The sequence below is a fragment of the Pleurodeles waltl genome, chromosome 5 (genome assembly GCF_031143425.1).
Source record: "Pleurodeles waltl isolate 20211129_DDA chromosome 5, aPleWal1.hap1.20221129, whole genome shotgun sequence".
Taxonomy (NCBI): Eukaryota; Metazoa; Chordata; class Amphibia; order Caudata; family Salamandridae; genus Pleurodeles; species Pleurodeles waltl.
The window spans coordinates 733817318-733833478 of NC_090444.1; the positions used below are offsets into that span (position 1 = coordinate 733817318).

Sequence of the window (16161 nt, forward strand, 5' to 3'; positions counted from 1 at the left end):
AAAGCCACTTCATTCTTTTCTTCTGAAAGTTGACCGCATCATGCAACAGGTCATGTACACAAACCTGCAGAGCTGCCTCCTTCATTCTTGCATGTGGAGCAACAAAGTTTGTGTTGCTTTGATCCTCTCTCATACATAATCCGTAACAAACTGAGTGTCATTCACTAAGTCTATCTGTGCTGGGTGTTTGTCCTACTTTGTTTCCTATTGGCCAGGGTTGGGTGCTGACCTCCTAGAGGGGCTCTTATCTGATACTTGGTATTTTATTCCTTAGCCCACATGGTGTTTTTTGAGCACATTTATTTGTTGTTCCTTTCTACCCTTTCTGTTTGCCTGACCAACCTTAGTTGTTCAAATCACTTTTTTTCATGCAGTTTCCGAAAGGACCAACATATTTGCTTCCCCATGAACCCTTTGTGATACCATGATGGCAACATCATTTGGTACTCTGAATCTTTATGGCATCTCACTTTGAGCCTATGCACCGTTGTTTATTGACACTTCTAATGTTGAAGCTTATTTTCCTCATTGCTGTCATGTGAGCCAGGTGTGGTAGCAAGGTGCAAGTATTTTCAGTTCAGTATTCACTCCGGTATATGTGAGGTAGTTATCTTGCCAACTGTACTACCCACTTCCTGCCAAGGAGTACGGACAGCACACTGTTTAGCCCCTTGTGGGCCTTTAGCTTTTACAAGGACAAAATCTGAGTTCCAGGTAGCCTACCAACTTTTCTTGGACAATGCTGGCTCCGAGAAGGCAGGCAATTTCCTTTTGGATTATCCTGTTTATAAAGATCTGATATACCCTTGCCAGGACCTTCCAGGGTTAGTAGGTCCCTATTCAAACATTTCAAGGCTGCCTTTTCAGCTCATTCCCAGGAAATACCAGTAATGAACATTTATTGGGTGGTGACCTGATTTTCTCCACACTCCTTCACCAGTTACTGTTGTCCATTTCCGAGGTTTTCTGAGATGGCTATTTTGCCAGATTGATACCGCAGGACTTCCTGGTTTGACTATTCTCTCACACCCACCACCTGGGAGGTACTATTTTAGTTTTGATTCAACAGGTGAGCATACATGCCAACACTTTAGAAGAGGAACATGTGAGATTTTAAAAAAATAATCAGGAGAATGTATTTCTTCCATTGACTTCTATAGAAATAAAGGCAGCTTCAGGTGAGAGGCAGCCAAAATAAAGCCATTTTTGGCTTAATAAATCAGAAGACTCCCACCTGAATCGAGTCAATTGGCATGTATGGGTGAGGATTCCGCAGGTAAAAGTGTCCATTAAATGAACAAGTTGTTTACCTTCAGTAATGATTTTCCAGTGGACACTGTGTGTACCTTGAGATTCCACATCACTTGAATCCTCCCATGCACCAGAGTCAATCAAGAAATTATAACAGGTGTCCTACTCTGCTGGGTGGCAACGTGGCTCCTTCAGTACTCCACCCCAGACATACATCATGATGCTGCGTAAGGTGCTGCCCTGGAACAAGGATGTCAGCTCCTCTTCTGTTTTTCTCTACACCCGCCTGTAGGCACGGACAAGGGCTACAGGGGCTTCAGATGCTAGGCTACAGTTTTAATGAGGCCTTTGTGAATAAAATTTCAGAGACTTTGAAAACAAATCATCCAGCTGACAGATTAGTGTCTCTAAAGTACAGACCCACAGCATCAGACCAGCTTTATTTCAGTACAGCCTTCACCTGAGAGTATTATTCATGGTTCGTCCATGTTGAAACAGGGTAGCATTTCTACTGTTCCTGTGGATAGAAAGAAATATTTCGGATTTTCTGGGGAAGGAAGTCTTTTCTTCTGGTTGTTGTGCTCTAAGATCTTTGAATGCCATGTGCCTGCTGGCACCTTTTTTGTTTGCTACCTGATAAATTACTGCATTGGTTGAACTATTTAATCTGATCAAGTGCAAATCTTTTTCCAATCTCATTTAAAATGACATGGATGTTGATAAGCGGACCTTGTAAACTGGGCTTGATACAGTGGACATGGTTTCGCAGTTCATGGGGCTTAGAGGGTGCTTTAATGTCCATGATAGTCTTTTTAGGTGACGTCCAGGACCAACTTCAAGGTCTGCCTGCAACCTTTCATCTGTACTCTGGTCCTCAAGTGAGCATCTCTATGGTCTGGATAACCCAGGACAGTCACGGCTCCGGTACAATTATTGTTGTAATTTTTGTGGAACGGAGTCTTAACTACAGTCTTTCAGTCACAGTTTCACTTATGATAGTTACACCCCATTGTCTCCTTAGCCAGTAGCATACACCAGATATCTGAACCTGCAATTCCTCTTCTACTGTGTAGGATTTCTATCTGATAGAGACTTCTAGTTGCAGATTCCTTATCTTAGAATTTCCCCCAGGCATCAGACTGGATCCAGAGACTTTTCTTCAAGCAGTACTGTTGCGTGCCGTCAGGTGGCATTGTTCGACTCCAATGTCCCTCGTTAGCGCGGCCGTGATGATGTTGCGGTCGTATATAGGCACCACCCTGGTGTGCTGATGTCAAGTTCTTTTCTTTCCACGCCAGCCTATGCGCAGATCTGGCAAAGAGCTACCCTCAGTTGTTTTTTGACTGACTTTTTGACCTTTCTGTCAAAGTTTTTGACTACTTGGTGCGTCGAGATGTCTTTCCTCCAAGACCGGATTGAAGCCATGTGATTTCAGTCGGCGCGTGATGTCGGTGAAAGATCCGCACATCATGTGCTTGTGGTTCCAGGAGCTGAAGTGGTGCTCTGAGTACAGGGCCATGAACCCAAAGGCATTGAGGGAGCAGTCCCTAAAGCTCATGGTGACCTGGCGCTCGGCTCCGCGTTGCTCCCGGTCCCCATCCCCACTCGTCCTCGTCCCACTCCAATTCGTCGGAACATTCGGGTCACAAGAAGAAGTCGAAGAAGAACAAGCATGCTTCGACTTCACCCCGTCGTTCAGACGATGCGACGCGGGAGGCATGTCAACATGTGGGCCTCAGTCCTGAAAGCCTGCTTCTGGGTTGGCCCACATGTCTCCGAGTCATTGGCAGTCTGAGCCACCCTTGCCCAATTGAGAGAGTTTTACGAAACAATGCACCACATTTTGGGGCAGGCTGGCCCTCCTGTGACACCTGCAGGCCCAGTAGGGACGGATGAGGGTCCCCTCGGGTTCTGTGCCGGCGGCTTTGGCCTCAGCTCAGGAAAGCACCCCAGGATCCGTTACCGGACCCGTACCTGCACCAGTCATGCAATCTCGACCTTCCCCAGCACCCGTAAAGACGTCAATGCTTCTGACACTGGTCGGGTCCACAATCAACGTCGTTCCCATACTCATTTCCGACTCCGTTCTGGAGCCAGAACAATGTCGCTCGATGCCGATTCCATCTTAGATGGGGACTTTGTTACCTAGATTGGATCCTGACTCTTATGCCTATGGGTACAGGTACAGTGAGTGTATGGAGAGGGTCACTGGATCCTTAAGAATTCCAGCTTAGAAGATCCTGAAATGGATTGGGCTCAGGAATTGGACAAAGCCAGTGGTCATGACACTTCACCTTATGTTGGCATTCTTTCTCCCCCTACTGTGGCTACATAGGAGGGAGCCTCATATTCAGTGGTGGTGAGAAGAGCAGCCGAGGTCCTGGGCCTCGAGCTGCCATTGGTGGCTGTCAGGACTAACCTCCTGACTGAGGTGCTTCAGCCAGGGGCTTCCACGTCTGAACCCCTTTTGCCCCTTAATGAAGCCCTCTCTGATGTCCTGCTGGGGACGTGATCTAAACCCATTACAGGAGCTCCTGTCAACAGGACAATCGCCTACCACCATAGGACTGTGCCTAACAATCGTAAATTCCTGACCCAACATCCCACACCTGAGAGTTTGGTCATCCAGGCTTCTTCCTCTCAGGCGCATTCGCTTCTGCACCTCCGGATAGGAAATCAAAACTATTGGAGCAACTAGGGAAGAAGTTGTTCTCTTCCTCCAGTCTGACGTTGTGGTCTGTGAAAACCGCATGCGTTTTGGGACGCTTTTCCCTTACTTCATGGGATACAGTCATGCAAGTGCTACCACCGTCCCGGGCTAGACACAGCCCGTTCTCCCCCAAGCTGTTGCTGACAGGAGAGATGCAGCCAAGATCATGATTTATTGTGAACTGGACACGACCCACTCACTAGGCAGATTGGTTGCGTCGACGGTGGCCTTGAGGTGCCATGCTTGGTTTAGCACGTCTGGCTTTACAGGGGATGTCCAGTAATCACTGATGGACATGCCCTTCGATGGCACCTGTCTCTTCGGCCTGGTATCTTGGTCTTGCAGCTGCCCCTGTAGAAAAGTTGCATCTTTCTGACATGGTTACCCTCACTTTTTTTCCTGTGTCAGTATGTTTTGACTGTAATACACTGGGATCCTGCTAATCAGGACCCCCAGTGCCTGTGCGCTCTCCATTAAATTTGGTTGTTGTAAACTTTTACACCCACAATTCGCATACTGGTGCACACATATAAGTTCCTAGTATATGGTACTTATACACTCAGGGCATTGGTATACCAGGGGACTCCCATGAGCTGCAGCATGTATTATGACACCCATGGGAGCCCATGCAAACAGTGTCTGCAGGCCTGTCATTGCAGTCTGCGTTCAATGGTGCATGCACTTTCCACTTTATATATAAGGCTTGCCTTATGTCGCAGTCACTGAACTTGGACACTGTAAGGCACCCCTCTGGTAGCCCATTCAGCCCAAGGGCAGGGTGCATATCCCCAGGTGTGAGGGTACCACTGCTTGAGCATGGTGCTCCTACAAACTCCACACTCCATTCTATTAGCTTTTTAAGTGTGGGGAAGCCATCGTAAGGTATGTAGTTGATACGAGTGGTCTAACTGCCTAATGTCTTCTCTAAACCTAGGCAGGTTTGGTATCAAACATGTTGGAATCATGCAACTGCGCCATTTCCAGTGCTAGTTGCATGATCCTATGTACTCTGGGGGTTCCTTAGAGGATCTCCAAGTTCAGCCTGTGCAGCCCTACGGGGTCTGGCTACCCCACGCTCACCGCCAAGTGTTACAGTTCCAGCAGCGTGGAGGTGTGACACACCTCCACCCAGAGCAGGTTTTGTTTCTGACCCCAGAAAGCACAAAGGCTTTGATCCCATGTGGTTAGAAACTTGTGTGTTAGTGGCAGGCTAGCACCGACTGGTCAGCCTTACACTAAAGGGTTGGGTAACATACAGGGGGCATCTCTAAGTTGCCCTCTGTGTGCATTGTAAAATAAATCCAACACTGGCATCCGTGTGGGTTTATTGTGCTGAGAAGTTTGAAACCATACTTAACAGTCTTCAGTGGAGCCATCATGGAGCTGTGGAGTTTGTAATGACAAACTCCCAGCTCTTGTACTCAGTATGGCCACAATGCACTTACAATGTCTAAGAATGGACTTTAACCCTGTAGGGGCATATTGCTCATGCAGCTGTTCACTCACCTTTCGTATAGTGCACACTGTCATGGTTGTAAGGCCTGCTAGAGGGGTAACGTACCTATGCCACAGGCAGAGGTTTGTGGGCATGGCACCCAGAGAGGGATGCCATGTCGACTTGACCTTTTTCTCCCCAACAACACACACAATCTTGCAATGGCAGTGTGCTTATGTTTAGTGAGGGGTCCCCTATGGAGTTACAATACATGCTGCAGCCCTTAGGGACCCTCCCTGGTCACCGAGCCATTGGTTCCACTGGCACCTTTTGCAAGGAACTTAGCTGTCTGCCATCATCTCTTTGTGGGTAATGTGGGTGTGACGAATGGTCCAGCGATTCAGAAAAGGACCATCTCTAGATGGGTTGTTCTCTGCATCAAAATGTGCTTCTCTTTTGCTAAGAAGCAACCCGCTGAGGGTTTGCTTGCTCACTTTACCAGAGCAATTGCAGCAACTACTGCATTTGCATTCAGAGTTCCAGTCCTGGACATCTGCCAAGCAGCAGCGTGTGTGTCCCTGCACACGCTCACTAAACACTACTCCCTGGACAGTCAGGTCCGCAGGAATGGCTACTTTGGCCGTTCGGTCCTGCAGGACTTTCAAGTATGATCTTGGTTCGCCAACCCACCTCTGGGACTGTATTGCTTGAGTATCTATTCTAAGGTAAGGAATCTGCAATTAGAAGTCTCTATCAGATGAACAAGTTATTTATCTTCGGTAGTGAATTTTCTGGTAAAGACATTTTCTAGTTGCAGATTCCTTGCCTTAGAATCCCCGCTCTGCGAACTGAGTTCTAGGGACAGGGACTCACTTTCAGGGCCACAGTTCTGGCGCACCAGTCTGTTTTTTTCATGGCTCTGTGCTTCTGGTGTGGAAAGTCGTGAAATGAAACTGATGTTAACACGCTGGGGTGGTGCCTATATACGACCGCGACATCATCACGGTGACCACGACGCCAACAAAGCACGCCACCTGACGGAGTGCAAGGGTACAGCTTGAAGAAAAATCTCGGGATCCATTCTGACGCCTGGGGGAAATTTTAAGGTAAGGAATCTGCAACTAAAAAATTTCTCTACCAGATAATTTGTTATCAAAGGTAAGTAACTTGTTCATTACAACCATTGTTTAAAACCAGCTAAGTTTCACCATTAGTAAGTGAACAATACTACTTGGTGAAATCTGCTTCACAGTGAAGGAACAAGCCACATTTGTGTTTTCCCCTGTGAAGAAGCTCAGACCTTTCAGACCTCTACGTTGTGGAAGATGGAAACATTTACACAAACCATGCATTGATGGTTTGTACTCTGGGTCTTACTAGCCCAGCAAAACTGAAACCCTTAGTGTGAAATGTGCTTTACTGCTTCCTGCATTGTCCTCATGCTCCCAAATCAGTTCTGTGACATACGCTTTAATGACTGGATGGATGCTGTCTACCATAGATTTTGTGGTAACCTAAGTCTCCTATCCCTTGAACGATCACTTCCTGGAAACCAGGGGAACACTCCAAACAACTACAAATGTTGAGGGAAAAGTTGTACTACTGTCTGCAAGATGCTTTTTCTTGCAGATTAGCGATGGTTATAGGACGCACCCATTCTTCTTTTGACCTGTTGTCATTTGCCAATAGTAACTTCCACCCAAGCCTTTTCAGGTTTTGAATGGTCTTCCTTCCGATTTCGCATTGAAAACACAGCCAACCACAGTGCATAAATAATCATGACCAACAAAGAGTGACCAACACCTGCAAGACTCTAGTACATCACACCCACAGCTCTAGTACGGGAGGCTGCACAGGCTAGACTTATTCTTGATTTCCATGTTTTGCTGTATAGCACTTGTTACTGTATGTGCACTTGTGACTTCATGCAGCTCTGTAGCAGGCTTCCTGCTCCACCTGTTGAGGTCCTTCTCCTCTGATTTTAAACTGTGCAGGAGAAGGCTGTTATCCTTTCTGTTAAAAGAACTGTGCATACATTGGCGAGGAGGGCTATGACTACTGGACCTCACATTTCTCATACCTGTGGAATTGGTCCTTCATCAGTGAACTCAAGTAGCATACGTATTTTGGTGCTGTCATCAGAAGCGTCACTGTCCTCCACAACCCATAGGGAACACAATACATCAGTTCTTTTTGCCAAAGCTGAATTCCAACATTCTGAGCATAAACAAAAAAAGTATGTTTTTTTGTTGGTCTTTTTACTTTTCAGTTCACCTATTTTGTTCTGCCTTGCTAATCATGTGTATGTGTTTATTAAGTTAGAAGAAAGGTTTGCAGAGTACCCGATACTAAAGAAAGCAAAGATTCACACCTCATTTGTTGGTTGTCATTTGTAGAGCACTGTAAATGAGGTGAGGTGGTAAGTGACTCAGTCTGTTGGCATTTGTACTGAATATTTATATTTGTTACTTATTTTTGCAGGGTCAGTGTACTGGTATTTTGTTTTATTGAATTATGTAAAGGATGAAGATTTAGCTGGGTGCAGTACAGCATGTGCAATGCTACTCACTGCTGTGTCCAGAAAGCTGCAGGACAGATTAACTCCCATGGAAGCTCTACTTCAGACGAGGTACTTATGTTTTATGTTTGCGTGTATCATTCTAGGAAAATGCTTTATATTTTGGAATATGATGTGGTGTCTGTTCTGAAAAACGATAAGTTTAGTAAATGTCTTGAGATCAAAGCTGGTCGTTTTAAAAAGTGCTAGACACTAATGTTGCCAGTTTAGCAGTTACTATTGATATAGTGTGGTGTAATCTCAGATGACAGTAAGCAGACTTCAGCAAGTAGGTAAACAAGAGTGAAGTTTATTCATTCAGGAAGGACTCCACCCTCAACCCACAGCTTTGTCCCAACTGCTCTCTTTTAATCATAACAGATTCCAACATGGAATACAGAATGCCATCGCAGTCGCCATCTTCAGATACTTTTGTTCCACTATTGGGTCTGGAAGCATAACTGAAGTCTTTCCAATCTGCAAAAATAAGAAGTTTGGACAAAGTTTTATCGAATAAAGGTGGGCACCGAAAAGAGGTACCAGAGAGGATTAGTATTGACATCTGGATAATCAGTAACCATATTGGAGAATGCCCAGACAGGAAGCCCTCTGTTCAGCATGATGGAGGAGACACCTTTCCAATTCTGCATGAAGTGCCACAACATATTTGCACAGAAGGACCAATATCGGATGTGTAACCTCTAGCTTCAATTCAACCATAGGCTTGTGCAGGGTTCCAGCTGAAAATGCTGAGGGTAAGGGACAAACAGAGGCAGGCACAGTATGGCATGCAGGGACAAAAGCAAACTCCATTGCGTAAAGGCCTGGGTTTGTCTAGCAACTAGAAGGGTATCATTGCCGAAGGAGAAAAATTATATGTTGAGATGACTATGGCTAACGTCGATAGGAAACCGTACAATCCCATAGAGAGAACATTCTAAAACACAGAAAGCTGCCTCGATGAGGGGAAAAAATACTTTTCCAAGGCAAGCAAAGATTTAAAAAAAACATTGGATTCTTCTGCAGGGACACCACAGGAGGCGTAACCCCCCCTAAAAACATCGAAAGACTATCAAAGTCAAGATGTCTCTTCAGAACACCAGTAATAAAACAATTCCTAGAGAGAGCACAAAGTATAGCACCACCCAGACGGGTGCCAGCTCCTACATGGAACATAAACCTGGTACTAACACAACTAATAAGCAAACCCAAAGAGCCTTTACACAAGGACTCATTACTCATGCTCACACTAAAAACGGCATTCCTGATGGCAATGACATCACTTCACAGGGTGAGTGAACTACAGGCACTTAAAATCCAAGAGCCATACAGACAAATCCACAAGTACAGAATAGTCATGAGGACATATCCACAATTCCTTCACAAAGTTATTTCACACTCCCACATATTTCAGTCAATTCAATTACCAAGTTTTTTCCAACAGCAAAAAAATCAATCGGAAAGAGCATTACACACATTGGACATAAGAACAGTGATTATGTACTAGATGGAAAGAAAAAAGACAAGTAGGAAAACAAAGCAGTTATTTGTGTCATTTGCAGACAACAACATGGGTAACCAGTGACAAAGGGTACGGTCTCTAAATGGATCTCACAAATGATCAATTGTGTCTCCCGAGTACAGAAATTAAATTATTTTCTAAATCAAAAACGCACTCAACATGCAAAAAAAGAGAGCAATAGCTTCGCTAACAAATATACCTTTGCAAGACATTTGCATGACAGCTACTTGATAATCAGTTCACACGTTTACAAAACATGATTGCATAGATATTCAAATGAACAAGGAAGCTCAACTCGGACAAAACGTATTTTAAACATTTATTTACAAATTTAAGTTCATCTACATCCCAAGATTAAAAAATTACTACAAAATCAATGCACAGTATGTGAATCCTGCAAAGATTCATGCTGTAAAGCTAAATGGTTTCTTACCTGTAGGGGTAGTTTTGCAGCGTGAAGAATTTTCTGGTTTCACAGGTAACCTTCCCCTGTAAGATGGAAGAGAATAAAAAAGGAAACAAAATCTGAAGATGGCGACCACGAGTGGCAACTTCTGGGGAAGGTGTATGCCTTAAGAGGAGGCTGGGTAGGACAACAAATGGAGGTGTTGTCAGCACTCAACAACGACAAAAAAAGAGAGGGGTGGGATTACATTCCCCAGCATCCCTGACTGCGAGGTGGAGCAGAAAAAGGCAGGCCAGGGACTTTGAAACACACAAAAAATGCAATAGACCGCCTGCGGCGTAAGATACTTCATCCTGAAAGTACTTGGTCGACATAATGAAGTTGTTCATTGTTGATGCAGTTGCTCCAGTCTTAGCCCCGTCCAAAGCGCCAATTCTTTCTATCAAAGACTTAATTGCTAAGCAGGTCCCCAGTTACTTCACCAGCCCTGCAACCCCACATAATGTCAGTCCAGGCACCTCCCTATGCGTCCATCCACCCACCGGTTTGTAACTTTTGTGGTACTAATATCATGCGAGACCCAGGAATGTAATGTTCGATGGCATCTGTCGCTGTAGATACGCATGTTCTGCAATAGCTCGCCATCTGGTGTTGGGCCGGAGTGTTACAAGTTGTTTTTCTTCGAAGAAGTCTTTCGAGTCACGGGACCGAGTGACTCCTCCTTTTGTCTCCATTGCGCATGGGCGTCGACTCCATCCTCGATTGTTTTTTTTCCGCCATCGGGTTCGGACGTGTTCCTGTCGCTCCGAGTTTCGGAACGAAAAAAATAGTTAATTTCGGAAGATTTTCGTCGGTATTGTTGCGTTCGGGATCGGCGTACTTAGATTCAACACCGCATCGAAGATCGAAGAGCTCCGGTGCCCTTCGGGGTAGTTTTTCGATCCTCCGTCGGGGCCTGGTCGGCCCGACCGCGTGCTGAGGAACGCCGATGGAACGGACCCCGTTCCGTTTCTGCCCCAAATGCCACAATAAATACCCCTACACAGACCAACACTTGGTCTGCAACCTGTGCCTGTCACCTGAGCACAGCGAAGACACCTGCGAGGCCTGTCGTGCGTTCCGGTCCCGAAAAACACTCCGAGACCGTCGAGCCAGAAGACTTCAAATGGCGTCCGCACCGACAGCCCGACGGGAGTTCGAGGAACAGGAAGAGGAAGGTACCTTCTCGATCCAAGACTCAGACTCCGAAGGATTCGACGATACACAAACCGTGAGTAAGACGTCGAAAACCACACAAAGAAACATTTACAAGGCCCAGGGGACGCCACTGCCACCAGGCCATGGCTCAACCCATAAAATCGGTGACCGACCGTCGGCACCGAAAAAGGCCCAAACAGTGCCGAGATCGTCCGACTCCGGTCGAGACACCGGCACGCAGCCTTCTCGGGACCGAGAAAGTGCTGGAGACAAGCCTCGACACCGAGATGCCGGTGTGGACACGGCTCGACGCCGAGACAGCGGCGCCGAAACAGATCGACGCCGAGAGGTTTCGGCACCGAAGAGGAAAAAAGTCACCTCGGAGCCGAAAAAACACGCAGACACAGTTTCGACGCCGAAACAAACTGCAAGCGACCCAGCTTCAGGCTCTTATACAGAAGAGCACTCGCTAACCTCCCAAATGCAGAAGCATAGGTTTGAGGAAGAGCTACAAGCAACTGATGCGGACCATACGCAAAAGCGTATCTTCATTCAGCAGGGGACAGGAAAAATAAGCACCCTTCCCCCCATTAGGAGAAAGAGAAGGTTGGAGTTCCAGGCGGAACAAGTACCACAACCAAAAGTGGTGAAAAGAGTTACACCACCACCCTCTCCTCCGCCCGTGATTAACGTTTCACCAGCACAAACGCCATCACACTCCCCAGCTCACACCACCATGAGCCAGGGTGACCAAGACCAGGACGCATGGGACCTATACGACGCCCCAGTGTCAGATAACAGCCCAGAGGCATACCCTACAAAACCATCTCCACCAGAAGACAGCACCGCGTACTCTCAGGTGGTGGCTAGAGCAGCACAATTTCACAACGTAAGCCTCCACTCAGAACAGGTCGAGGATGATTTCCTGTTCAACACACTCTCCTCCACCCACAGCTCCTACCAAAGCCTGCCTATGCTCCCTGGTATGCTCCGGCACGCAAAAGACATATTTAAGGACCCGGTCAAAAGTAGGGCAATCACACCAAGGGTGGAAAAAAAGTATAAGCCGCCTCCTACAGACCCGGCTTTCATCACAACACAGCTGCCACCAGACTCTGTTGTTGTAGGAGCAGCTAGGAAAAGGGCCAACTCTCACACATCTGGAGATGCACCACCCCCAGATAAAGAAAGCCGCAAGTTTGATGCAGCTGGTAAAAGAGTCGCAGCACAAGCTGCAAACCAGTGGCGCATCGCGAACTCCCAGGCACTACTTGCGCGCTATGACAGAGCCCACTGGGACGAGATGCAACATCTCATTGAACATCTGCCCAAAGACTTCCAAAATAGGGCAAAACAAGTGGTTGAGGAGGGACAGGCCATCTCCAACAACCAGATCCGCTCCTCCATGGACGCTGCAGATACAGCTGCACGGACAATTAATACATCTGTAACTATCAGAAGGCATGCATGGCTCCGAACGTCTGGATTTAAACCAGAGATTCAACAAGCAGTTCTCAATATGCCTTTTAATGAAAAAGAACTGTTCGGTCCAGAAGTGGACACAGCGATTGAGAAACTCAAAAAAGATACGGACACTGCCAAAGCCATGGGCGCACTCTACTCCCCGCAGAGCAGAGGGAATTACAGCTCATTCCGTAAAACGCCCTTTCGAGGGGGGTTTCGGGGTCAAAGCACACAAGCCAGCACCTCACAAGCCACACCGTCCAGTTACCAAGGACAGTATAGAGGAGGTTTTCGGGGACAATATAGAGGAGGGCAATTCCCTAGAAATAGAGGAAGATTCCAAAGCCCCAAAACCCCTACTACTAAACAGTGACTCACATGTCACTCACCCCCTCCACACAACACCAGTGGGGGGACGAATAGGTCATTATTACAGAGCATGGGAGAAAATCACTACAGACACTTGGGTTCTAGCACTTATCCAACATGGTTACTGCATAGAATTTCTACAGTTCCCTCCAAACATACCACCAAAAGCACAAAATTTAACAACACACCATTCCAATCTCCTAGAGATAGAAGTGCAGGCACTATTGCAAAAGAATGCAATCGAATTAGTGCCAAACACACAAATAAACACAGGAGTTTACTCACTGTACTTTCTGATACCAAAGAAGGACAAAACACTGAGACCAATCCTAGACCTCAGAGTAGTCAACACTTTCATCAAATCAGACCACTTCCACATGGTCACACTACAAGAAGTATTGCCATTGCTAAAGCTGCACGACTACATGGCAACTTTAAACCTCAAGGATGCTTATTTCCATATACCAATTCACCCATCGCACAGGAAATACCTAAGGTTTGTATTCAAAGGAATACATTACCAATTCAAGGTACTGCCTTTCGGATTAACAACCGCACCAAGAGTCTTTACCAAATGTCTAGCGGTAGTCGCTGCACACATCAGAAGGCAGCAAATACATGTGTTCCCATATCTAGACGACTGGCTAATCAAGGCCCATTCGTTAATAGAGTGCTCAAATCACACAAATCATATCATACAAACCCTCTTCAAACTAGGGTTCACCGTCAATTTCACAAAATCCAAGATTCGGCCACGCAAGGTACAACAATACCTGGGAGCCATAATAGACACATCAAAAGGAGTAGCCACTCCAAGTCCACAAAGAATTCAAAATTTCAACACCATCATACAACGCATGTATCCAACACAAAAGATACAAGCAAAGATGGTATTACAACTCCTAGGCATGATGTCATCATGCATAGCCATTGTCCCAAACGCAAGACTGCACATGAGGCCCTTACAACAATGCCTAGCATCACAGTGGTCTCAAGCACAGGGTCACCTTCTAAATCTGGTGTTAATAGACCGCCAAACTTACCTCTCGCTTCTGTGGTGGAACAACATAAATTTAAACAAGGGGCGGCCTTTCCAAGACCCAGTGCCACAATACGTAATAACAACAGATGCTTCCATGACAGGGTGGGGAGCACACCTCGATCAACACAGCATACAAGGACAATGGAACGTACATCAAACAAAACTGCATATCAATCACCTAGAACTTCTTGCAGTTTTTCAAGCACTAAAAGCTTTCCAACCAATAATAGTTCACAAATACATTCTCGTCAAAACAGACAACATGACAACAATGTATTATCTAAACAAGCAGGGAGGGACGCACTCCACGCAGTTAAGCATGTTAGCACAAAAAATTTGGCATTGGGCAATTCACAACCAAATTCGCCTAATTGCACAGTTTATACCAGGGATACAAAATCAACTCGCAGACAATCTCTCTCGAGATCACCAACAGGTCCACGAATGGGAAATTCACCCCCAAATACTGAACACTTATTTCAAACTCTGGGGAACACCTCAGATAGACTTGTTTGCGACAAGGGAGAACGCAAAATGCCAAAACTTCGCATCCAGATACCCACACAAACAATCCCAAGGCAATGCCCTATGGATGAACTGGTCAGGGATATTTGCTTACGCTTTTCCTCCTCTCCCTCTCCTTCCTTACCTGGTAAACAAACTCAGTCAAAGCAAACTCAAACTCATATTGATAGCACCAACTTGGGCAAGGCAACCCTGGTACACAACGCTGCTAGACCTATCAGTGGTACCCTGCATCAAATTGCCCAACAGGCCAGATCTGTTGACACAGCACAACCAAAAGATCAGACACCCAGATCCAGCATCGCTGAATCTAGCAATCTGGCTCCTGAAATCCTAGAATTCGGGCACTTACAACTTACCCAAGAATGTATGGAAGTCATAAAACAAGCAAGAAGGCCATCCACCAGGCACTGCTATGCAAGTAAATGGAAGAGGTTTGTTTGCTACTGCCATATTAATCAAATACAACCATTACACACAACTCCAGAACATGTAGTGGGTTACTTGCTTCACTTACAAAAATCTAACCTAGCTTTCTCTTCCATTAAGATTCACCTTGCAGCAATATCTGCATACCTGCAGACTACCTATTCAACTTCCCTATATAAAATACCAGTCATTAAAGCATTCATGGAGGGCCTTAGGAGAATTATACCACCAAGAACACTACCTGTTCCTTCATGGAACCTAAATGTTGTCCTAACTAGACTTATGGGTCCACCTTTTGAACCCATGCACTCCTGCGACATACAGTTCCTAACCTGGAAGGTGGCATTTCTCATCGCCATTACTTCCCTGAGAAGAGTAAGCGAGATTCAGGCGTTTACTATACAGGAACCTTTTATACAACTACACAAAAATAAAGTCGTCCTAAGGACCAATCCTAAATTTTTGCCAAAGGTTATTTCACCGTTCCATCTAAATCAAACAGTGGAACTTCCGGTGTTCTTTCCACAGCCAGATACCGTAGCTGAAAGGGCACTACATACATTAGATGTCAAAAGAGCATTAATGTATTACATTGACAGAACAAAGAACATCAGAAAGACTAAACAACTCTTTATTGCATTTCAAAAACCTCATGCAGGAAACCCAATTTCAAAACAAGGTATAGCCAGATGGATAGTTAAATGCATCCAAATCTGCTACCTTAAAGCTAAACGACAGCTGCCCATTACACCAAGGGCACACTCAACCAGAAAGAAAGGTGCTACCATGGCCTTTCTAGGAAACATCCCAATGCAAGAAATATGTAAGGCAGCCACATGGTCTACGCCTCACACATTCACCAAGCACTACTGTGTACACGTGTTATCCGCACAACAAGCCACAGTAGGTCAAGCTGTATTAAGGACATTATTTCAGACTACTTCCACTCCTACAGGCTGATCCACCGCTTTTGGGGAAATAACTGCTTACTAGTCTATTGCAGAACATGCGTATCTACAGCGACAGATGCCATCGAACTGAAAATGTCACTTACCCAGTGTACATCTGTTCGTGGCATCAGTCGCAGTAGATTCGCATGTGCCCACCCGCCTCCCCGGGAGCCTGTAGCAGTTTGGAAGTTACCTTCAATTATTTATATATGTATCATCTCAACCTTAAATAAGTGCATACTTAGTCACTCCATTGCATGGGCACTATTACTACAATTCAACTCCTACCTCACCCTCTGCGGGG

At 45.9% G+C, this 16161-nt stretch overlaps 1 protein-coding gene across 4 annotated transcripts in view; it reads left to right on the forward strand.

Moving 5' to 3' along the window:
- BIRC6 (baculoviral IAP repeat containing 6) overlaps positions 1 to 16161 on the forward strand; it is a 1722273-nt gene that overhangs the window by 399660 nt on the left and 1306452 nt on the right. For all 4 annotated transcript variants that reach the window (XM_069234691.1, XM_069234693.1, XM_069234692.1 and 1 more), the window contains exon 21: positions 7878 to 8025. In XM_069234691.1, coding sequence (XP_069090792.1) covers positions 7878 to 8025 — 148 coding nt within the window. The remainder of the gene's footprint in view (positions 1 to 7877; positions 8026 to 16161) is intronic.